The sequence below is a fragment of the Copadichromis virginalis genome, linkage group LG2 (assembly GCF_057382275.1).
Source record: "Copadichromis virginalis isolate Kocher_CV1m ecotype Utaka linkage group LG2, C_Virginalis_male_GT1.1, whole genome shotgun sequence".
NCBI lineage: Eukaryota > Metazoa > Chordata > Actinopteri > Cichliformes > Cichlidae > Copadichromis > Copadichromis virginalis.
The window spans coordinates 1,947,672-1,971,812 of NC_140619.1; the positions used below are offsets into that span (position 1 = coordinate 1,947,672).

Here is a 24,141-nt window from a genome sequence, read left to right on the forward strand (position 1 = left end):
GGCTGCAGCATTTTGGATCAGCTGAAGGCTTTTCAGGGAGTTTTTAGGACTTCCTGATAATAATGAATTACAGTCGTCCAGCCTGGAAGTAATAAATGCATGAACTAGTTTGTTAGTCATATCATTAGTGACGGACTAAATGTGTGTGTTTAATACTGGAACAACATTCAAAAAGTGAGGGCCGGCTTGACTGCAGTGAAACAGACTCTGTGCCTGTTTCTATAACCCGACAGTATCTGTTTGAGGCCACAGGAGGGTTTGTCTTGGCACAGATTGTTATTAAATCTGATATCATGACGATCACTTTGAGCATTCATTATGTCTTCCTGCACAAAATAGCCACACTAACTGAATATTATAAATCCTGTCTTGGAGAAAAACCACAAGAAAAACCCCCAAAGTGGTGCAGCATTCTGCCAGCACTACACCTCTGGTTGTGTTATAGGCACACAAAGTTTTTCTTTGTAACATTACTATTTGAATACTGTGTAAATGTTTTGAACCACCTTGATTTCTTTAAATGGTATGATCTTTCTTCAGCAAGTCGATGAACTAGCTTTGATGGCAAGCTTTCCTTTAGCTTCAGAGGATGAGAGAAGAAGAGGCAGCTGTGCAGCAAAGACAGAAAAACTCCAGCTTCGTGTCTTTTTCATTGTAGCTGAAGTCCGGGACAAACTGCTCCTTTTCACCTCAATAAGAAACGCGTAATATTTTCTCTGAATACAAGACGATTCCATTTTTTCCTGAATCCTTTATCATCTGTAACTGAAAATAGTTGTGGGTGATTACTATACCTTTCTAATGTGACGTTGTTGTCCCTGCCTCTCTCTCTCCCTCCCGCTCTGTTCCTGTGCTACTGACTGTAACTACCCCCCTCCCCCTCTTTAAAACCTCAGAGGACTTTGAGCTCCATTTCTCTGAGTGTGTCTATGTGCACACCCAGGAACTTGAAGCTGGACACTCTTCCCACGCACTTCCTGTTGCTGCAGCTCAGACTTCCTCCTTCCTCCTCCTGAAGTCGAGTGTGGCTTTGTTCTCAAGTTATCATTGAAAAAGCACCGATGGCCAAAAAAAGAAAATTAAACTTTGAAAGGCCGCTGAAATCCTGGAGACATGTTGCTCAAGACCACTTATAAAGTTACTACGAAGGGTTGGCTGCAGCACAGCAGGCAGCGCAGCTCTCCTACTAACCAGAAGGTTGGTGGTTCGACCCCTGCTCCAGTCTACATGCCAAATACACTTGAGCTGTGTGTGGAGAGAGAAAGCACCTATGCAGAAAACTCATGGGAAAGGTGTTTGGAGTGCTCAGGTAGAAACTGCACCACCACAATGAAAGTCTCGCCTTCATTATTAGATGTAAACTCTACTGTGGTGGAGCACAGAGGTAAACTGTCCATGTGTGGGGACAACACTCGCAGCGATGCAAACGTCTGCATGAGAGCTCTCATTTTAAACCGTAGTCCCTATGACAAGAACAACGAAATGAAATACAGCGTTTTCTTTTTTCCAGGATTTATTTAACATGTGCAGTATTCACAAACATCCAACTGTAATTCGTAGGATGACGGTTCCATAACACACGGGCTGGAGACGAATAGCTGGGCCAAACCTGCAGTCTGAATTGATAAGACTAAGCTAAGAAGTGCATTGAATGTATCATATAAATAAGTGGCCACAGTGAATTAGTGCTTTCAGAGGAATACATTTATGTGGTTCAGGTAACTTAAAAGGAAGAAACCATCTTTCTGTGCTGCAGACTGCCGATGCTTCCCTGCACAAAGGATTCAGGCTGAAGCTCCTCCTGAGCCACTTCCAGCTACACTCGGGAACTTTGATACTTCTTGGAAAAAAAGACTTTTAGCAGATTTTTTCCCTTAACGGTTGCTGTGGCAACCTACGGCGCCTGTGTGGTACCCAAACCCACAGCATTTGCGTAAGCAGACAGCAGATTCACTACCTGCCTAGTTTCCAGTGTGAGTCTGGCTTCAATAAGCCAGTCCTCCACCACTCTCCTGGCCTCTCCTCTCAGCTGGTTCACCAGTTTAGCTGCTAGCTCCAGGTCCCCGTGCTCTAAGCAGTAGCTAGCATATGACAGAAGCTTGAATGGATCTAAATCCTCAGAGCTCAGCTGGCTGGGCGGAGCTTCCTGACTCTTCTCAAACAGCAGTGCAGCTTGAAGGTAGGACAAGAAATACTGATACAAGGAGTTACGAGATTCATCGATGAGAGCGACGCGGCGGGCCAGCGATCGCAAGGAGTTGAAACGGGCACGGAGAGAGGCCTCGCTGTACACGCCTCGCTGCAGGGATTTCTCTGGAAGAGCCGACGCCAGCGCCAAGGCAAAGTCGTTGTCTCGGCAGCTGTCGCGAACAGCCTGAGCGGCGTTCTCCAGAGGCACAGTGGGCACGTCGGCTTCAGCAGTCTTTAGGGAGTAACTGAGAGCCTCCACAGAGAGCCACAGCTGGTGGGCCTTACGAGCCTCGTCCTCTGCTACCACGTGGCCTGTGTTCAAAAGACAAAGAGATTTACATGACCGAGTGGAAAAGAACGTGTCTGTGTGCACGTGGACATCCAGTCCCTTTGCACACCAGAACCTGACTTTTAATATCACAGGAAAAAAATGATCCAACTATTCCAACATTCATCTACACACATCATCATTCCTACATGTGGTACTCCTCTGCAGCACTCCAGGTAACAACCTACCCGACTAATCACTCAGTGCTATTTCTTTGCTTTTTTGGATGCGTGTATCTCTTACTGTCTATAGCTTCTTCCACCCCCTTCAGCCTCGCGTAGGCTGTGTTCATGTCCAAAGTGAAGTTGTCGAGCTGTTCCTGGGTCAGCTGACGGTAGCGAGTCTCCTGTTCCAGCATCTTACTGCTCAGTACCTGAACACAACCAAAGCATAGCTCTGAAGGGCTGAAGGATGAAAAGCACACAGCGTGCAACTCGCAGGAACAGAGTACGCTGCTGCAGCCTGACTCGTCTCAGGTGTCTTGGCCACGCCCCCTTTACAGGATATTAGTGGAAAAAAGCTTAAGATATGGCAGAACACAAGCTGTCAGCTTCCCGTATACAGCAGCATGTTTATTTTATCCTACGCTATATCACAGACCTCCAACAAAGCAAAGGCCATCAGAGTAAACACAAAACAGTTTAACACGTTTACTGAAGACAGAAGGTTTGAAAATAAAGAAATGATCCAGAGCAGCATCTTTGCTGCAGATGTCAGTAAGCTGTGGTCATGGTAGTGTTGCAGCATGAAGGAAGTGACCCTTCTTGTAAGTGCCAAGTCCTTTCAAATGCACTTAATGTTTCTAACAGCTCAACAATTATCAGCTGAGCTCAAGGTACAAGAGAAAAGATCAGTTTACTCAGATATGAAGAACGATGCGAGAAACAGGACGTGAGGAGAAACAAAGAGGGTTTTCAACCAAATACATTCATTACAATTCAAATGTGAGGTGAAGCAGAGTTTGGATTCTTTGTATTAATAATAGTTTATGGCAACAATGACACAAAGAGCTGTTTTACTTTGAGACAGTTCAAACATCTTCTTGACTGTTTTTACTTTTAGCATTTTGTGCCACTGTTAACATCTATTAGCAAACTTTCTGTAGGATGTTTGTCAGACAGCCAGTGCAAGCTGGTTTTATGGATTAAGTAACTTAACCAAGCAGACCACGTTTTATTCAGTATATATTTTGTGTTTACTCTGGTTGCTTAGACGCTCCAAACCTGGCAACTCAGAGCCACTAGTGTCCTGTAAGTACTCATTTCTGATGTGTAAGCAGACTCTGGGGTAGAGAGATCACCTGCTCAGCCTCAGCTTTCAGCTCGTGCTCCTGGACTTTGAGCACATCTTGGACGTGGTCTGTGTGAGCTGCTGCCTGCCGCCGCAGCTGAGTCCTCATCTCTGCCTCCATCACTTCTCTTAACTCAGCCAGCTGCGTACACACAGAGGAAATCGTAACACGTTTTAGATACGCTCACGTTAACTGAAAAACCAGAACAATCTAAAGATATTTTTTCCTGCACCTTCCTCTCCTGGTCCAGCCGGGCATCTTCTTTGACATGTTGCAGGGCAGTGTTGACAGCGTTGTCCAGAGCTTTCTGGTCCTCGAGTTTCTGTTGCTCCAACGCTGCATCAATGTGGATCTTCTCTCTGATCTTCTGCTCAGCCAGCTCTCGGTTCAACTGGTCAATGCGACGATGTGCATGGGCGATCAGAGCGTTGAGGTCGTCTGTGGACAGTTTACCAGCTAACACACAAAAACAAGTTATCATTGAAAACGTACTTCCTGATCAGCACATAGTTTTGAATGTATGAAAGTAACTAAGAGTTACGGTGACATGCAAGAACGTGAGGTTTTGACTGTAAATGCACATTTCAAAAACCCCGTGGATGTTCAGACGGTGGACTTAGAGCCACCAAACGTTAGCTAACAAAAGACGCACAGAGCTTAAACAACATATTAGATTGTGATCCGATTCTATTTGACGTGCCTGTCACGAATGATACAGGTTATACTGATGTTATTAGTACTGAAACACTAATCATGTGTTGCTGTAGCCACAGACACTGAACGTCGCTCTAAAACCTCAACATCAGTATGGAAACCTAAATATTGCTCCTCAGAGGGGAAACGTTGTCACATTCTTTCACTGTACTGTCATCCATGTCAGCAACACAATGAGTGTCCTAATGCATGCTTAATAATCTGGGAAAGTAAATCCCAGACAGCTGATTCTGTTCTTCAGGACATGCCTCGCTCTGTTTATTATCGTACCAGCTGGGAGAGGGTGAAGGCGGCGGCATGAAAGACAGCTTCAGCCACACAAACAACCACATAATAACATGAACTGAGGCTACAGATCACGACTAATAACACTGCGCTGATGTTAGAGACCTGGCTTTATTCATCCATCCCAGACACCAGCTATGGCTAGCAGGCTACACGTAACATCTCTGTGGTTAGAGGCCTGAGGCTGCACGTGCACGTCGACCATCTGGGAGTCGAGCAGGTGCTTAAAGGTACATCTGTCACCGTCTTACAATGCTGTGACTGCAGCCCTTCCACCAACTCTGTGAATCGTACTCATGGCCATTCATCACTACACATGACAGTTTCCATATTAACACTCATGAAACTGACCTCAGGCCCATCGTTAGTCCGATTAGCGACCGATGAAAACACAATGTCCAGCTGAACAAATCGAATCAAACTTTGTGTGTGTAAAGACACGTGTTTGAGTGTGTATGCGTGCTCTTACTGAGCCCTTTCCAGTTGGCCTGGATCTCTGGAGTGAGACTGCTGACTTCCCTTTGAAACTGTCGTTTGGCTTCGTTAACCAGTTCACTGTACTGGGAGACGATCTTAGCCTCTGACTCTGCAGACTGAACCTTTAGTTGGTAACATTTGTTAGCAGAACAGAGAGGTGTGAATAGAAAAGGACGAGTTAATAATCATGACAGTGGTGAAGATAACACAGCCAACACTTTAACTGCACATAGTGCTGGTCACTAGAGTTTAATAGGTCATACCACACACATGCTCACAGGGTGTGGGCAAAATGATAATCATATTTCTGATGACAGAGAAAAGGAAACATTTTATCGACACTCACAGCTTGCAGGCAGCAACATTTGTAAGGAAATGAGGAAAATCAAAGGCATTTTGTATCCTTGTTTTAAAATGAGTGTGTATCTACTGAAACAAGGCGCTGCCAGCAGTGCAAAGTAGTGATACAGTATTATATCCAGTCATATCTCAGCATAGAAGGAGCCTACGTAGCGCTCCCATCACATGGACTGGAGCTGCAAATATAGCTGCTGCTGCTGGGTTGAGTCACCTCCTCACAAGTTTTCTTGCCTATTTTACAAAGTACTGTGCTTTGATGCTAATGTAGCTCTTATGTTTGGTACTGGCCAACAGAGGCTAACGTGCTGCTGTCACTTTCATTCAGTTTACAGCTGAGAGGTGCAAATGTGAACTTGAGCCTCAGAAAGGAAGCAAACAGGTCACTTTAATCTCCTGTAGTCGTCCACAATGCACCAAAAAAGAAAACAAACTTTACCTTCATGACCATTTTGTCCAAGTCCACAACCATGTTATGGAGATTCTCCTCTGCTGCTAAAACCAGCGGGCGAACAGAGGATATCTTCAGCCCTTTGGACTCGTCAATCACTGACCTGAGACTGTCCAAGGACTCGCTGCAAGGAAAGAGATGTGCTGATAAGGAAGACTGCCAAAATAATTGAGTTAGGCAGAGATGTACACGGCACGCTGCACTCATCACAGCCCTGAAAGCTGAGTGATTATTACATCTTTCAGATTAACCTTGTGCCACACTGGTCATCAGAATTAAAGAAACACTTTTACTCCAAGCAGGAGAAATCACAATTTAAAGAAAGAACATTTATGATTTTCAAGCTAAGTGGAAAAGAAAGAATTCTTCTTCACACACATTCAAGTTTGTAATAAGTATGTTTGTGTGTGTGTGTTTGTGTTACTTGGCTTTCGACAGAGCGGCTCTGGCATCGTTCAAAGCCGTGGTTCTATCAGCAAGAGCAGCTTCCAGGTCCTTCCACTGGTTTGACTTCTCCTCAGGAAGAACCTAAGTTTAAGAAGAACTTCGATAAATCTACTGCAAAACAGTGACGCTTCCCATTCAGTGAGCCGTGGCTTAAACATTACTAATACAGCGCTGTGGTGGGTGGACCACACAGGCCACAGCAAGCAATGTATCTGATTAAAAACAAGAGTACGCAGGTCTTCAGTGACAGCGCTGCTGTGAGACGATGCAGACGAGCCCAGTCCAGTGGTCTGCAGGACATGTGGGCTTGAGGCAAAGATGGAGTCCTGCCTCACTCATCAGCCTCGATGGAGCGTTTGCAGGTGTGAGCTGGGGATGTCAAATAGATACATAGAAACATTCATGTGGAACTGAAACATATGGATACTTATTCGCAACAGTATCCATCAGACAGGCAGGCGGACAGCAGCTCCACCCTCACCATCAGCTGTAGTAGCAACACTGAACATTTACTGCCATCAGATTCTGTTTAGCAGTTATTAGAAATGTTTCCCTGACCAGCGCACATGTTACCATTAGTCATTTAATGTAAGGTAATACTATTACTTTGTTACTCTATTGAAGTAGGTATGTGTACTTTACTTGAGTATTTAATTTTTACTTATACTCCCTACATTTTGAAATAAATATCTGTGCTCTTTAGATTTACCAACAGACTCATCTATAGTTTATACTCCGAGGTTAGCGGACAGGAGGCGTGCAGGTATCTGTGCTACAGAAAAGGAAGCATGAAGTGTGCAAGTGGTCCCTGCATTAGTGGTTAGATCTGTCCCGACAAGAGTTACACAGAAACCAAACAGACTGAACCAGAGCTGTGAAACACTAAAGAGCTGTGCCCAGAGATTCTACTGTACTCTACTGAAAACAATCTGAACTGAACATCACAGGCTTCCTTCAGCCACACCAGCACACCGTCACTCTCCCTCCAGCCTGCGGCCTTTGGCTCAGATTCAGTCCATCACAGACGGTCCATTTACAAAAGTACTGGACGCTCCCCCTCAGCCCCCAGCAGACTGACCTACTGTATGAAAACCCCGGGGGACTTCCTTCTCGAGTTAACTCATTCACCACAGAACACTGGACTAAGTTCAAGGACTCAAACTCGTCCCAGGTTTTTAGTAGATGGACCGACAGTATCCAACGTCGCCTTCAAGCTGAGGGGTAAAAAAGGCCCTAAAGGGCACGGTGGCCTGTTTTGGTTTTCCAAAAGTACAATCACTGATTTGTACTTCATGTTACATTTGGAGTACCAGCTGAGCACAGTCCCCATTTGCTGGGAGTATTAAAACATAAAAGTTGGCACATGCCTTCCTTATGAAGTGCTTGCTGTTTACCTCTGCTTCCATAGCCTCCTTCAGTTTGTCTGTGTGCTGCATGATAGCCTGCAGGGCTGCTTCTTGCGCTCCTATGGCCTGCAGAGTAGCTTTGGCCGAGCTCGCCAGCGAGTCTTCAAGACTGGCTGATACCGCTGCAAAGCAATCACACAGGAAGACATTTACTGTCTATAAAATGACACGTCATTATTCAAGTGGTCAGTATGCAACGACGTCACTCTTTGTGTGTGTGTGTGTGTGTGTGTGTGTGTGTGTGTGTCATCCTACATGCTGAAATATCCTGTTCCTCCTGCTCTTGTTGAGCAAGTCTAGCAGCCACTTCTTCTACTGGACGCTCTTTCATTGGTTCTGTGGGTGCAGGATGGACCGCTGTCGCCTCCTTGTGTTCATGGCACTCATTGCACTCTTCGAGAGAAAACACAAACACAGACCTAAAACAACCCCAGTAATCCTCGAGACTGCTGGACTTTCAGCCATGAAAGAACATGAAGTGCTATTATTGTATGTTCACAACACGAATGAAGTTTTTGCAAAACCTTTGCAAATGTAGATGCCTCAGTGACACTGCATGTTAAAAACATTTCAACTTTGGTGCAGATTTGCTTCTTGCTTCATATTCTGTCTCCGGCATTAAATGAAAACTACCGTAACTACTTACTCAACCTGAGCTATTGCACAAGTTAACTAGTCTCCATCCATGTTTCACACAACATGGAGAACTCATGGAGACCAGCAGGTTTGATGCACAATCAAACCTTCTTGCTGTGAGGTGCAAATGCTAATCACTACCATCATCCTGACCAACATAATAATCATATGTGCTGCATTTTAAAATGACTATTATTTTGTTTGTTTTAACGTTATGAATTTAATCGTGAACGTCTACAGATCCACAACAGAAAGAGTCCTCTATTGTGGAAGCTTGTAAGCTGTAAACAGCATTGGTCCTAGCACTGAACCCTGTGGAACTCCATAACTAACCTCAGTGTGTGAAGAGGACTCTCCATTTACATGCACAAACTGGAGTCTGTTAGATAGATATGATACAAACCACTGCAGTGCAGTACCTGTAATACCTGCAGCATGTTCTAATCGCTCTAATAGGATATTATGGTCGACAGTATCGAACGCTGCACTGAGGTCTAGCAGGACAAGCACAGAGATGAGTCCACTGTCAGAGGTCATAAGAAGATCATTTGTAACCTTCACTAAAGCTGTTTCTGTGCTGTGCTGAGCTCTGAAACCTGACTGAAACTCTTCAAATAAACCTCTGCAGATGATCTGTTAGCTGTTTGACAACTACTCTTTCAAGGATGTTTGATATAAAGGAAGGTTGGAGATTGGCCTATAATTAGCTAAGACTGCTGGGTCTAGAGATGCTTTTTGAGTAAAGGTTTAACTACAGCCAGCTTGAAGGCCTGTGGTACATAGCTGATTATTAGAGATAGGTTGATCATATTTAAGATCGAAGCATTAATTAATGGCAGGACTTCTTTGAGCAGTTTTGTAGGAATGGGGTCTAAAAGACACGTTGATGGTTTGGAGGAAGTAATTATTGAAGTTAACTCAGAAAGTGTTTGAGAATTATACCACGGAGTCAGGTACTTCTGATTAGAGACCTTAGTTTTCACAGGAGCTACAGTATCCAGAGTCGTACGCAGTGAGGAGGTGAAATTATTAACAAGATGATCGACCTCTGGAGCAGCGTTCAGATAGCTGCTCTGTGTTGGTACAGGGCACTGAAGATGATAACAGTGGGTGGATTATATTCTTAAACGTAGTTGCTGCACTTTCAGAAAGACGTCTACTGTGATGAAGTTACAGGTTACATGTATTACGAGAGTCGTTATTACTAAAGGAAGCCGACTAACTGAACATCTGAGCAGGAAAGTGCAGGAGAGAACGGTCGGTCGACTACAGACTCTGCATAAAGCACGTAAAGATAACATATCAATATTTAATTCAATTGGCTAAAACACTGCTGTGCTTGTAACAGGAACAGGAAGTGGTACTCTACTGCACAGAGCGCCAACACCAAGTCAGAGCTCCACCCAAAGGAGAGGATTTAATCGTATATACCATGTGCCCACTGTGGATTTGTCTGTGGTTTAGATACTGGCTCTTCTAAGCTGCCGCCCAGAATTTTGCTTTGTGCTGCATAATGACAATAAAGAAGGACAGCAGAGCGTGCAGTGGTTAGCACTGTAGCCTCACAGCAAGGTCCTGTTTCAGTGATGATACCTTTGACTGCTGGTGCCTCTGTGTCACATGGAGCAGGGACTGATGGGACCTCACCGATGGCTGAGATGATATGAGTCGCCTCTGCTGAGGCCTCTAAACGGGACACAAATACAGAAGGCAAGAGCCGCTCAGGAGCTTCCATGTGTGTCACCACGCGCAAAGCCACTCATACACATAGTAAAGACCATCCATCTACTGGTTTCATCATCACTTCAGCTTCAGCTACAGTGAGGTAGTATTTATGGCAGCATAATGGCTTTAAAGCTATCAAAGATACAATGGCTGCTACAAACTAAGAAGCCTAATAGCAGTGCAAAATGAAATTTCACACGGGAGCAGAGCAACAACAGGAGAGTATAGGAGAAGACAGCTTACCCTGAGAGGCTTCTGCTGGGGCTAAACAACAGAGCGCACATTTACAAACATCTCAAAGAAGAACGGGTGGAGCTAGCAGCTAACAGAGCACACCGCCCCCCCAGAGTGGAGAGTTTGCATCAGCAGATATTAAACGTTGGCTTGTCCCAGAGACATTTACAAGTGAGGCTGATTTGAATGAACTTGAATTAAAATAATATTAACTTCATAATGTAAATAATGATATTACGGCACTGTCGAGATGGCTGATGATCAGGCTGACTCTGGTGAACACTTTCATGAAACAACTGCATCCTTTGAACACCATCACAGTGGATTTTAAATCAAACTGAAAATCCTTCCAAGTCCATCGCTGCCTTTAATGTAGAATCCACGGACGTCACAAAACGCCACCTTTGGTTTTGCAACTGAAAGCGTGCTCTACAAGAGTCAGGTGACCAACTTTATACTATCACAGATTCCTGGTGCCATTTCAATCAGCAGTTACAATGTCAGCAAAAGTAGTGACCTCGTACAGCACATTCCTTTACATGCATTATGAGGTGTCGCTAGATTTTCTTGCACGCTCAGTCGTCCAGGTAAAGAAATGTGGACGCAGCATCTTCAGCGTGTTAAAGTGGGTAAAATGCTCTCCCACTACGTTTTGACAGTCTACCTCTTCCAGGGTGTTCTTGAATTTGCTAAATGTTGCACAGGGTGTCCCCTAACCAAGGAAGGACTTTTGCGATTACCCACTTTAATCCCTCTGTCCTACAGGCTTCTCAGTGTCGCTGAGGTCGCAAGTGCATTTCTTCTTTTAAAGAATTTACCAGATTACTGACTCGGCCTCTCCTACGGTTGTTGCCAGCTCTCTCATACATCTGTTGGGTTTTCAGCGTAACGCTGGCCTCACTCACTGTACCAACATCACTTTGGAGCGCTTACTGCAAATTCCAGAAAAACAAACCAAACACAAGTCCAACTTTATCTGTTTCATTTGTAATGGAGTCCTTACAAACTTTGTCTCTGAAAGTGGTTTATTAGATATACAAGTGTCTATAATGAATAACTCAATAATCCAATACTAGTGTTAGAATCCTTGAAATGAAGCTGCGCTGGAATCACATCTTGGCTGAGTTCAAACCCACTGTGGTGGTGTACAAACACAACAGCCCCTTACTGTCACTGCACAGATGCAATGAAACTGTGGGCGCTCCACCCGACTACTGTGAACGAACTATAACAAAACGGAAATAGAAATAAAGCTGATAGAATCAGAGCACATGATAAAAGGCAGATGGCAACATGAAGCCATGAGTTATAATGACACTTACCCTCTAGGCTCTGTGCAGGCTGACTGGGGGCGGGGCTGGAGTCTTTGACCGGACCCTCGGCTCCCTCCTTCTTCGCTTGTTTTTCTATCATAGAGGGCGGCTGGGCCAACTCCACCTTAACAGCAACCATTTAAATCGAAGCATACGTTATTACAGTGTGGTTCTAAAAACGTGGTTATTCTTTCTATACAAATATTTAGATTGTATTGTGTGGAAGTTTATTAGCTGATATCACCAATTCTGAGTCGAATTTTAACAGACACACACTGGAAAGGTGGAGGTATGGGGGTGGAGGTATGGGGCTTCAATGCAGTCTGATCATTTGAAAAGCCATTGTAACGTACAGTGAATCCTCCTTAAACCATCAGAGACCAGACACTCACACATGGAGAGCCAGTAAAAGAAAAAATGCTCGACTTCAATTCTTCTGAACTGACGGTGAAACACAAACAAACTTTGTGTCCTGTAACTATGACTAGGATGAGCTGAGCACCGTACCCGTTTCTTTATGGGGAGGCCAGGATCTTGGGCAGCGGGTCCCAAAGCCAAACCCAGCAGCCAGTCTGAGTACGGGACGTTCTTCTCAACCGCTGCTCTGAACTTATGGTCCCATTTGGCGTAGAGTACGGTCCCTCCAATGCCACCACTTACTGTCAGCAAGCCGGCAACAACCACTTTGGAAGCACTACTGAAATGAAAAAGGACAAGCAGACATGAATGAATGGACAGTCTCGCTAACAGCCTTTGCACTCTGTGTGTATCCTAGTTCAGCCGACTTGCATATAGTGATCTCAGGAGGAAAGCGATGCTGTAGAAGCGGCACACTCTTCACTACGATAGCACTGAAGATCTTCTCTTGAGGATGAGAGATCCGTGTTTTGAAACGACAGGGAGCAGTCGCATGTAAACATGGAGCCAGAGCGCAGCGGCCAGCGGGACACAGATTTTGGTGGCAGGCACAGCACATGTCGCATCCATGTGAGAGGCCCTTAAGAAGACAGCTGAAGCCCATGTGCTAGTCCTAAACAATTCATTAGTGTACTGTGTGTGTTGGTGTGTGAATGGGCTCATTGAGTCAGCACGGAGAAGATCTTGGAGAACGCACGGCTGCCGTGAACACTCAGAACAAGAGCTCTGAGTGAAAAACTGGATTACATCTGGAGGGGCTCGCTCGAACAACACCTTTGAGCGCAAATTGGATCACATCTTGGGGAAGTGCACTGCGGTCGGAGGTCTCAGAACCTGCTCTTTGCGCAAAAAGAACGACAACATCACGAACGTAAGTTTGATAACATCGTAGAAAGCTCGCGGCTCTCCAACGGGAGATTGAGAGACCAGTGTTGGACTGTAGAACTGCTTTGAAATTCATATGAGCTGTTCGCACTAAAGTAAAAAGCACCATCACTTCATGCGGAGACCCCTTCGGCGCCAGCTGCAGCCTCAAGGCTGGAGCTGAACAACACACCCTGATAACGACTGTGTTTAGACTGTTCCCCCCATTCCATGCAAGGCCACCTGGGTTGGCTGGATGCGCTGTCTACGCCGGCTCTCTCTCACCTTTACCCGCCCCTGTTGCTTGTCTCGTGTTTCTATGGTGTATTGATAGTCATGTGCTTTTTGTGCTGAGGTGTTTTTTCTGTTATCAAACTGTTCTCCCACTAGGAGCTCAGTCTGAGTGGAGTTTTTTTCTCCTCCTCTCACCTCATGTTATGTATTTTCGTTGTTTTTTTCCTATCAGCCGACCTTTCTGACATGTAAAGTTGGTCAGAAGGTTCCTTTGTAAGTGCGCATGCGCCATTAGCGTGCTGCCTGCTGTAACCCTAATTTCCTTCGGGATTAATAAAGTATTCTGATTACCTGCTCTCTCCTGCTGTGTAGTGCCGACACTGCTGCAGACTGGTAAGAGGGATTCTCCTGTAGTTCTTCTGGAAAGTGGTGAGGAAAGTGTGGCAGTGAAAAGAAATCCATGTCACACAGATCCAGAACGGGCACACATTCACAGCAAGCACAGAGCAACAAATTTCAGTGCAAGCAACAGACTACACAATGTTTTCCTTATCGTCATATAAAAAATTGGGGAATTAGGTGCAGAGATGCTGTTCATAAGGTAAAAACAGACTTTGTGCAATTCTAACAAGCCTGAAAATCAGTACTTTGTCTGAACACCTTTACTCTTCAAAACAGCCTGAGCACTCTGAGCCATGCTTTCTTGTAATTACATTAAATAGCCTTCAGAAACAGAGGTTTCATTCTCTGTCAGGATGATGCCACACTGCTTGGATGGACACGGGTTAGTTTCAGGACAGCTTCATCAATTGAATTTTTCAGAGGGAAGGTGGCAGTCAAGAAACCACTGATTTAGAGGAGAAACAGACAGGGGTGGGTGTGCCAACATAAACAAGGACTGGACTGAAAGAGCGCAGAGCGCAGTCCCAGGAACAGCTAAGATACTGCGCAGAGCAGCCGAGCTGGAAGGGTAGACCGCCCGCAGAGGCGCAGTGCTATACCGACAGGTCGATCACAACCAGCTAATCAGCATTTGATGATTTTAAATTTCATGATATTCACGTCACACACGAGCTTGCCCATTAACTGTAGCGTAAGTAATATATGGGTTTTAGTAATAAGTAAGTAATAAGTTTAGCACAGTTTTTCACTTGCTGTTAAATCATAAAAATAATTAATTTGTCGTCATTAAATCTAAACAACAATAAGCAAAACTGTTGATTTACCATTTAAAACAGATCAGCAAATGAAGTACAAAGCATGATTTCTGAGCAGTAAACTGCATTCTTATTTTGTAAATACAGATTCAGGTACATGGCGAACACATCCAAGCTGAGTCCGGCAGAGACGAACATGTTTCCGTGTCCGGTGGAAAGAAGAGCCGAGGTGCAACAGTGTGATGCTGTAGCCCAGGGATGTCGAACTTATTCCGGCCCACTTTAACAGGTGAGAGCCACCTTTCTGTCACTGTACAGAAGTCTGGCTGCACACTTAATCCCAGAAACAGAACATAAAGTTTTCGAGAACGCACATCATGCGTTAGTATTTGTGGATTTTACGAAGACAACCTGCAGCGTTTGTTCTGATTCATTATAAATACCACGTCTACGTGCAAACGCGTTTAAAGGCTAGTGCCGCTAGTAGCATAAAATACTGCTCCGGTTAGCTGGTATCAAACCTGTGGCCGATAAAAGGTCAAACAGACAAGTTTTGGTTTTTGCCATGATGACCTCTCCGCTCAAACTTAGCCAAACTCGTTAGCTTGGTTATGCTTAAAACGCCATTATCCATCTGTCACCGGAAGAAACCCGGCTAACGTTAGCATGCTGCGCTGTTCTGACAGCGTCCACAACCAATTGCATGGCATCAAATACAGCGCTCGACAGCACCGAAGAGTTAACAGCCCGAACTAGTAAATTCACTGTGGCACCTTGAAGCAGGCTCTGGGTCACTGAATGACAACACGCTAACGTTAGCCCGCGGCTGCGGAGCAGGCAGCAGGCTTACCCGGGCGGTAGCATTAGCCCCTCTCAGACACGCTCTCAGCATGGTCTTCTCCTGCTTTGGTTTCTGAGTTCGTAAATAAATTGACCTGCACAGAAACAGATAATTTCTTTGCTGCTCTTCTTCGTCTTCTCGCGCACTCTTCTTCTCCTCAGTACTTTGCGTGGATTAAACGTTTGCGTGCACAACAGCGCCCCCTTCTGTTGTTCCCGTCATTCTTCCATCTTTTTTGATGTCCCACACATAGATTTATAAGAGCACACAAATCAGTTTGTCCACCTTCGTCCAAGCCTCGATCCTTATTTCCCCAGCGCTCCTAAACTAAGCTAAACAGATTCTCACCAGTGCCGGGCAGGTCTGGTTATCTATACTCTCTAGCATACAACACTGGTTATGTGTGAGCTCGTACAGTATTCCAGTTCAACACACATTTTCCACTAATTACTACATCAGCTGTGTGAAGTGTGTCAGAGAAACTGGTTTCAAAGTCACTATTTAAATCTGTGGCATGCTGTCCAATGATGGACCAAGTTTTCAACAGTTTTTAGCCAAAAAAAAAAATTCACAAAAAAAGAAGAAACATTGATTTTTCTTGTTTGTTTTATTTATTTGTTTGTTTTTTTATTTCAAGTTCTATTAAAGATACAGCAGTAAGAAACAATTACATTTGTATTAAAACAAAAAGCCACAGCCCAATATTTCTCAAGGATAACTCAAAACAACATCATTGCCTCCGTTTCTATTAAGACGACTCCTCCGAGTTCAGACAGTTTCTATGCATCTGGAATCTTCTCAGGTAGAATATGAGAGACGTAAGCTCGCATTTGCACAAAACTAGATGCACACTCCAACAGGCCTCTCACTGGTACAGCAAGTGGGGTTTTTTTTGAATACCAAATTCTGAACCATGCGTCGTTAAAAATGTAAAATCTTGTCATAAAATACTCGGAACAGATAAACTACAACAAATGGCCCAAACGATGGATGGAGAAACATATGGTGAAAACAAAACTCAATATTAATAATAATCAGTGACTACCAGCCAAAGACACAGAGTGTGTCCACACAGACTCTTAGCTGGCAGCTGCAGCAGTTTTTTCTGAGTGGACTGTGTGAAGTCGATGTGGGGGGAGGACTGAACCATTCAATAACAAGCTATGCAATATTAGGCTCTGCCGTCCTTTGTACTTTGACCGGAGTACCGCAGTCTTCATCCTGAACAACACAACACAAACAATATCATTTAATACAGTGTTTGTAAGGGTGGCTTTTTCATCTGTGGATTAAACTTTGCACAACAAGTAAGGAGACCTGTGTTTGCTCCCATTGGACAGCCTGCTTGTTTCACCTTAAATGGGCCACATTTGCCAGAATAAACCAGAATAAACAGCAGAGTTGAGCTAAGAGAAAGCTGAGCAAACACGCTTCCTTTCTTTTTGTGCCAAGTTTACAAGCAATCCCACCATCATCATCATCATCATCATCATCATCTTTATTTTCTTAAAAACTGATGATCGTCTAAACAATGGACCAGATAAATATTTAAACCAAGGTTCCAGAAAGATTCAGTCAAAACCTCTGAATCAAACGCTACGATTGTCAGTCGTCAGCACGTGTGGGCCTCGACATTTCAGCAGCACCTTAGTGACTTCCACTCACCTCCACTGACAGGCTGTGTATCGGCAGCGGGGTCTGGGTGTTCTGGGAGTCAGTAATGGTTGGGAAATCTAGTTCAATGTCCATTACATCATCAAGGTTGAGCTCCTCACTGGTGGGAGAAGGAGAAATATACACATCATACATGAGGACGGCCAGCAGCTGACTGACGACGTGCAGAATGTGTACGAGTGTCTTACACGACATCGAGGGTCTTGTCCTGGCCTTCCTCTGCAGGGGGGTCCCAGGCGTGTAGTTTGACCTTCCACAGTTTGATCTGCTGGTCCCAGGAGCGACGACTGTACTTCCTGAACTTATTGGGAGTTTTTGGATGAACGCCTGGCTGACGCATGTGTCTGAAAAGAAGAAACACGAGGGTTAATGCTGACCAGTGTATTACACACACCAGCAGCGGGCAGGCTTTACACTGGATGCTCCACAGCACGCGTCTCTGTCGACCTACTTAGGAACTTCTTTGATGTAGCGGTCGTAGGCCAGCGTGTTCTTGCCATAGTTGATCTGTTTCTGTCGTCGTAGCAACACAGCTTCATCGGTTTCCATGTTATCTCCCTCTCTGGAGTCACAGCTGCAGCACACAGACACATTTAGTCCCGTGCACACAATACAAAAAGACACAACTCTAACATTCAACGCGACAAGAGCCCGACTTCCTTCATAATGATTTTACTCGTAAATGATTGTAAACACAAAGTTTCCAAAAAATTAAAAAGTTACTGTCGTGTTAAACAAGCCTGTGTTACCGTTTAATGAACAAAACTCGGAGTTTTTACATTAGTAACGAGCTCAAAGCCGTGACATGGCAGTTAAAGCGATGTTTGACACGTCGTGTTTCAGCCTCGCTGTCACAAGGACAGAAACCCTCATCGTCTCATAGCAGATATGATATTTATCGCATCATATTCTGATGCTGAGCACTTTACTTTTTGTTACCACATAACTGAGCTCCATTAGTGCAATCTGTTTTACCGTACTCGCTGCTTTGATTTTATTTCATGTTTCCATCATTTTTGGGATGAATACATTTTGTCTTGCCTTATTTAATGGTAAAACTACATTGCACACTTGTATAGCTGCAGGTGGACATGTGGTTTGAGAAGCAAGTGTTCCATCAGTTCGTGAATATTCTGAGTTTAAAGGTCTGTGAGAGAATGAGATACCTTCCAGACGAGCCAGACGAGGCCCTTCTCTCCCTCTGGGTGAATTCTGCCCCCAGTATCCTCCTCCTGTAACTGAACACAGTGCAAACAGTGAGTCTGCAATACAAAACAGGAAGAGAGTATCTGCTTTCATGTGCTTAAAAGACACCTGAAATGATGCAGAAACTGTTTAATTACCGCTGCATGTCTCTGTGCACATCCCTCCTCATCTCATCGTCCTCCACCTGGCTGCCCCAGTCAGCCTGCCGACCACAGCGGGACACTGAGCCTGTGCTCTCTGGTGTAGTGAAGCTAGGAGGACAATACCACAGGTTACACACACACAGGGATGTTACTGCTACAGTTCCAGCAGATGTCGGGGCCACATGTTGGTAATGGAGTCAGTAACCTGATTTTTAGAGTGGTTCATTAGCAGAGACTGGCTTGCTTCACTCAGTTATAGTGTAGTTAGATTTTTTTAAACACTACCATTCAAACTAAAATCATTCTAATAATTCTTTTTCTTTTTCTTCTCGAGCCTACACTGGAGTTTGGATGTGAACTACACAGACCAATGAAATTCTCACACTGCACGGTCTACATTTAACAAAGCACCTTTGAGCAGGGCCATTGAAGCTGTGGGTTTTTGGTCCAGTCTGAAACATTTCCCCAACAAACGCCAAAAACCCACAAAGCTTCAGCCGCCTCGTGGCTTTTCAGTTACAAGTCCGCTGCCTTACATGTTTATCACTTTCCACATTAACTGATCTTACTCTCACCTAGTATGTCTGCGATCAGGGTGTTTGTAGCTGGAGTCGGTGTGTCCGTTCCTTCCTCTATCGATATCATCTGCCTCGCTGTTGCTCCGCAGGCTCCCATTGATCCCCCTCTTCCTGCAGTGGGACCACCGAGATGGGCCAAAGCTACACAAGAAGACACAAAACACGTGCAGATTTAAACATGCTAATTCATTCTTGTTTTGATATTAGATTTCTGCAAACACGTCTCAAAAACATTCTCTTCTGTGTCAAATTAGAAAAAATAAATCACGGCTGTTAAAAATGCAAAAGCAGCAAATACATGCATGGACTGCAAACACACGGTGGGACGCACGGTCCCACGCAGGAAAGCACTCATGATCGTTTCACGTCTCCGTATTCAAAAATGGCAAAGCTGCACTAACTGTTTCAAAATCCGGGAATTTCTTTTAAACCTTCTTAGACAGATTAAAGTCTAGAGAAGCTGAACTTTCTTCAATAATAAATGGTTAGTTGAGTACAGTGGGTAAAACTGGAGCCATACACTTCCTTTAATAGACTATTTCTCCCGCCAACTTCTTCCGATTGTGCGGACCATCATCCATCTGTGACTCTTGTTTTTCCTGGAGGGCACTTAGGATTCTAATATCAGACGTTACAACTACAGCTGTTAACCACCTGTCACGGTTCATCCACTCACTTGTGTGTTACACTTAGCATTCACAGTCCACAATGTACTCGAGCGTTAGCTTTAGCAGTTGTCTGTATTTAACGCCTTACCGTCACCTTTTTACCCGCACTGTTAGCTAGCGTCACTGTCAGGTCCACTGTTCATGACAGACCTGCTACAGACTGCTAGCTTCTACGAGCTTAAAGAAAATAAGGTAACCACAGATACTAGCAAGAACACAGCGTGTACTAGAGTCACGCGGGTCCATCAGGTACAACAAATGTTTTTTAGCCTTCAAAATGTCCAGATCATCTTTGCAGACAAAGGTTAAGCTAATCTGACGCAGTGGCTTCCATTTAACGAACACAGACAAAGGTTTAGCCGCTAATGACAGACTGAGGCGGGAATGTAAACAGACCTTTTTTCGTGCTCGATGTTGTGATCCTCACGTCGCCGCTCTTTGGTCCAGTCAGACATGTTCTCGGTTAAAAAACAAGACTGCGTAGCAGGAGACTTCTTTGTGCTCAGCTGGGAACTTACAGCACCTACAGTCTGAAGATACGCGCCAACTCTGAAAGACGCGCGACCTCAAACGAGCCAATTGGTCACGTGGCCGGAAGTAGGAACGGAGGAAGACCACAGCTGTCGAATATGTGCTGGGCTGAAAGAGTGTGCTCACGCTGTGTCTATGGCGTTATTTTTGTGCAAATAACGCCATGTGTATCCCCCTCTGGCAATAGTCGTGCGGTTTTCTTGTGGCCTCTGGTATACACAGCTTCTCTGAGCTGGCTCCAGGATGTTTAACTGCGGATGTGCTCGATCGACGAGTGGCCAGAGAAGGGGCGGGTCTAAGGTGCTGCGCTCCGCCTTCTTCTTCTTCTTCTTCTTTATATGGTTGGCAAACAGCAAAATGACGCATTACAGCCACCAACTGGTGTGGAGTGTGGACCGAAAAGACAAGAGAAAAAAAATCAAATCCTCCTGAACAAATGGGTCTGCCTTAAGAACCAAAACACAGCCTGATAACTTTCACTTATAGAGTTCGTGCGAAATAAATCAAGCAAGTCCAACTTCACTCTCATATCGTCCAGCTTTTTGATCATACTTAATGCAATAAAACGTGTTCTGTTGTTTCCTGTTCCCTACTGCAGTCACACTCCCCTGTACAGTGTTTTCCTATTAAAAACAATGTGCTATTTTATTTATTTATTTATTTTTAGAAAGAGGGGCAATACATATTAATGAACATTTTAACAAATGTAAATATGCCAGATTACAGCCTTGGGCTAATTTCCATCTGCAGACCCTCTGGCAGGTTGGTGTTAAACACAAGTTAGTAAAAAGATACAGAGACACTATTTACAGGTCATGTGACAAAAACAGTGATCACATTATACTAGAACAAACAATGACGAGGAGAGTGGACACAGAGGACAGTATAGATAACAATAACGGAAACACATCAATTATATTGCACAAACCCCAGTATTGCACATGCCCTGACTGTCCTGATACTGCACTGACCCATTACACTAACAGTTGTTTCCCTTTTTGTAATACACTAACTCTTTTTCACGTCCAATATAAAACATGATTATTAAACATAATCACATGTTTGTGTGTCCCTCAGCCGCCCTTTTAGGTGACTCTTAAAGATGGGTAGACTTGTACTTCCCTCACTGACAGTGGAAGACTATTCCAGAAGCTCACTCCCTGATATGACAGAGCATCTGTGAAAAGGTGCTCCGTCTAAATGTCACTTCACAATCACCTCTAACAGCGGCTCGAGTCAGAGTCGAGACCCGGCAACACTGCTAGACTTTTGTTTAACAAAATCACTGATTGGTGGAGGCGCCAGACCATGTATAACTTTGTATAATAGACAGGCAGATTTAAATAATTTGAAATTAGTAAAATTTAAAAACTTGGATTTTTCTAAAATTTGACAATGGTGATATGAAAAAGGGGTTTTCATCTAATATTTTCAATGCTCTCTTGTAGCACACTTCAATTGGCCCAATAGCAGCAAAGCTCGTATAGCACCAGCTTGTAATACAGTATTCAATATGAGCCGGTATCATAGAGTGCAGGAATGTAATCGCTGCTGTGTCTGTTAATGATGTGCAGATATGTCTGAAGTTCTGTATATTAACATTTACAGTTTTCACTACTTTTTTAACGTGTTTTTAAAGGATAATTTTGAGTCTAGTAGCACTCCCAAATACTTAAATTCCTCAACATTAATTAGTTCTTGTGCACCCAAGCAGACTTTTACTGCAGCCACAGTTGTTTTAGGTTTACTGAAAAACATTGATACGGTCTTTTTAACATTAAGGCACAGGCATGAGTCATTCAGCCATTTTTGTAAATCATGTAATGCCAGTGAAAGCTGATGGGCTGCATCATCAGCAGTTCTGGTTTGTGTAAAAGTTACCGTATCATCAGCATGCATATTCAAACCAGTGTGTCCGAATCTAAGTCGAGATATAACCATGTCGGAATGTGCCATTTATAAGAAGCACGTGGCAGCAGTTTAGTCCACAGAGATATCATGTTCATATGGTGGAAGAGTTCGTAATGCTGTAGAGAGACTGCATCACAATAGTTTCCCCCCATAGCCCATAAAAATAATTACATCTTACTGTCTTATATTTAAGTGCTGTGATCCGGTGGAACTCCATTCTGCTGATATCATTCCGGTAAAAGCTTTCCTAGTTGTGACATTAGACAAATTTAATTAGATGTGCATTCACCAGAATCTCAGGAAGCTGTGACTTTACATTTTGTGACTTAGAACAATAAGGTCCTGCAGTCCCTGATTCTGATTATTAGATTTGGAGCAGAAGGTGTCAGGTGTTATATTACCAGTGTCATTTAATAGGTGCATCATATACCAGATTCTGTTCTCCTGCCAGTTTATTTAGCAATAAATCTTTATTCCTAAATACCACATATCTACTGTTCCACAGTGGTGGATTATGAGGGCTGAAGTTGCTTGTAGATAATTTCAGTATAATAATTATGAATGAAATTAGTCTTTGTGTTTTTCTGTCACAATCACATCTTAGAAGAAAACTCGTGACCCACGGCTTCTTAAATATTCAGTTAATGATATTAAACATCAAACTGTCTGTTTTTAAAAGAAATCTTAGCCATTTTATTTAAATGGTAACATTAATGCACTCGACAATAATGACTTTCATTCCTCTATTTACACTCTTTATTTATTATTGCTTTTCTAATGTAGTGCATTTTTCTAAATTAAGTGAAGTTAGCCTTGTTTATAGCTTTTACTGCAGTCTTGGAAAGTGGCCAGGACCAAACTGGAGTCTTCAGATGCATTCCATCTTTAGTAAGTTAATTATGTCTATAACGTTTTCCCTAAATCCAAGCAACTCTGAGGAAAGACTGGAAATTAAATAAAAACTCATTTAACCCAACATTGTTTTTATTTATGTGCACAGGAGCTGTTCAATAACAGAAATACTGATGTAAATAGTATCTAAAAAAGACAAATCCAAAGCACACACATGACTGTATTACTATAAACTGTTACAGTGAATGTCTGCACGCCACAGTAGCTTGGAGCATTTAAAGCCACAGAGCCAGTGTTGTTGCCTACAGCTTGTCACAGAGTTTGGTCATAGCGCTGCTGACTCAGCCTCCTGGAGACGTCGCTTTCGTAAGCTCCCCTCCTTTTCCTGGGAGGTGCTGGTGTTTACATGGATGTGCTCGTGGTGCTGGCTGGGCTCTGTACCAGTACTGGGTTCCTCTGGTTTCATACCTAGCTCTGTGGTCGGCATGAAGCTGGACACTCTGGTGACAGTGGCAGAGAAAAGGACATTAAAGAAACTGATGGACATTATGAACAATGCTGGGCATCCTCTGCACACGGCCATAAACAACCAGAAGAGTCTGTTCAGTGACAGGTTGCTTCTCCCAAAGACAAGAACTAACAGACTTAAAAACTCCTTTGTCCCACACGCCATCAAACTGTTTAACTCCTCTCTGGAGGGGAGAGGGAGGGGAGACAGGGGGACAAAGGAGGGGGGAACAACTAAGCTGTAGTGCCTCTGCACCTCACTGTGCAATACCTTTTGTGCAATACTTTTTGTAAATAGTCAACAGTGCAATAGACTCAATACTTGAAATGTGCAATTCACTTGTATTTTTATTTTTATTCCTATTTATTCTATTTATCCCCTTCGTATATTTTATTTATATTGTCTCTGTATTTATATATATGTGTGTGTGTGTGTGTGTGTATGTATATATATATATATAATATTCTGTAACTCTGTAACTTCTGTCGTTGCTGTGCTTTTTTGGAAATCGAATTTCCCAGAGGAACCCACCCGAGGGATTAATAAAGTTCTATCTAATCTAATCTAATCTAACCTCAGTACCATTTGGGAATAAGGGAATGCAATGTTGTATTGGCCACAAGGAGACTGCCCATTTCACTAAAAAAGTGGAAAAGAACTGTTCCCTTTCCATTTGATTTACTATTGTCGTTCACTTTGCAGA

The 24,141-nt window shown here is 43.7% G+C and overlaps 2 protein-coding genes across 2 annotated transcripts; both read right to left on the reverse strand.

Moving 5' to 3' along the window:
- Positions 1-1,495: 1,495 nt before the first annotated feature.
- immt (inner membrane protein, mitochondrial (mitofilin)) lies at positions 1,496-15,532 on the reverse strand. The gene is made up of 14 exons (XM_085467414.1): positions 15,377-15,532; positions 13,721-13,788; positions 12,362-12,551; positions 11,864-11,978; positions 10,176-10,268; positions 8,202-8,339; positions 7,935-8,068; positions 6,518-6,621; positions 6,082-6,217; positions 5,278-5,407; positions 4,042-4,265; positions 3,819-3,950; positions 2,762-2,891; positions 1,496-2,502 (listed from the first exon to the last, which is right to left on the reverse strand). Exons 1-14 carry the CDS (start codon positions 15,416-15,418, stop codon positions 1,895-1,897), a joined length of 2,244 nt encoding a protein of 747 aa, XP_085323540.1. The 5' UTR covers positions 15,419-15,532; the 3' UTR covers positions 1,496-1,894.
- A 423-nt stretch (positions 15,533-15,955) lies between these two features.
- slbp (stem-loop histone mRNA binding protein) lies at positions 15,956-20,462 on the reverse strand. The gene is made up of 8 exons (XM_085467425.1): positions 20,033-20,462; positions 18,966-19,109; positions 18,385-18,498; positions 18,208-18,279; positions 17,493-17,615; positions 17,230-17,385; positions 17,033-17,141; positions 15,956-16,588 (listed from the first exon to the last, which is right to left on the reverse strand). The coding sequence occupies exons 1-8, from the start codon at positions 20,089-20,091 to the stop codon at positions 16,529-16,531; spliced, it is 837 nt and encodes a 278-aa protein (XP_085323551.1). The 5' UTR covers positions 20,092-20,462; the 3' UTR covers positions 15,956-16,528.
- Positions 20,463-24,141: the final 3,679 nt, after the last annotated feature.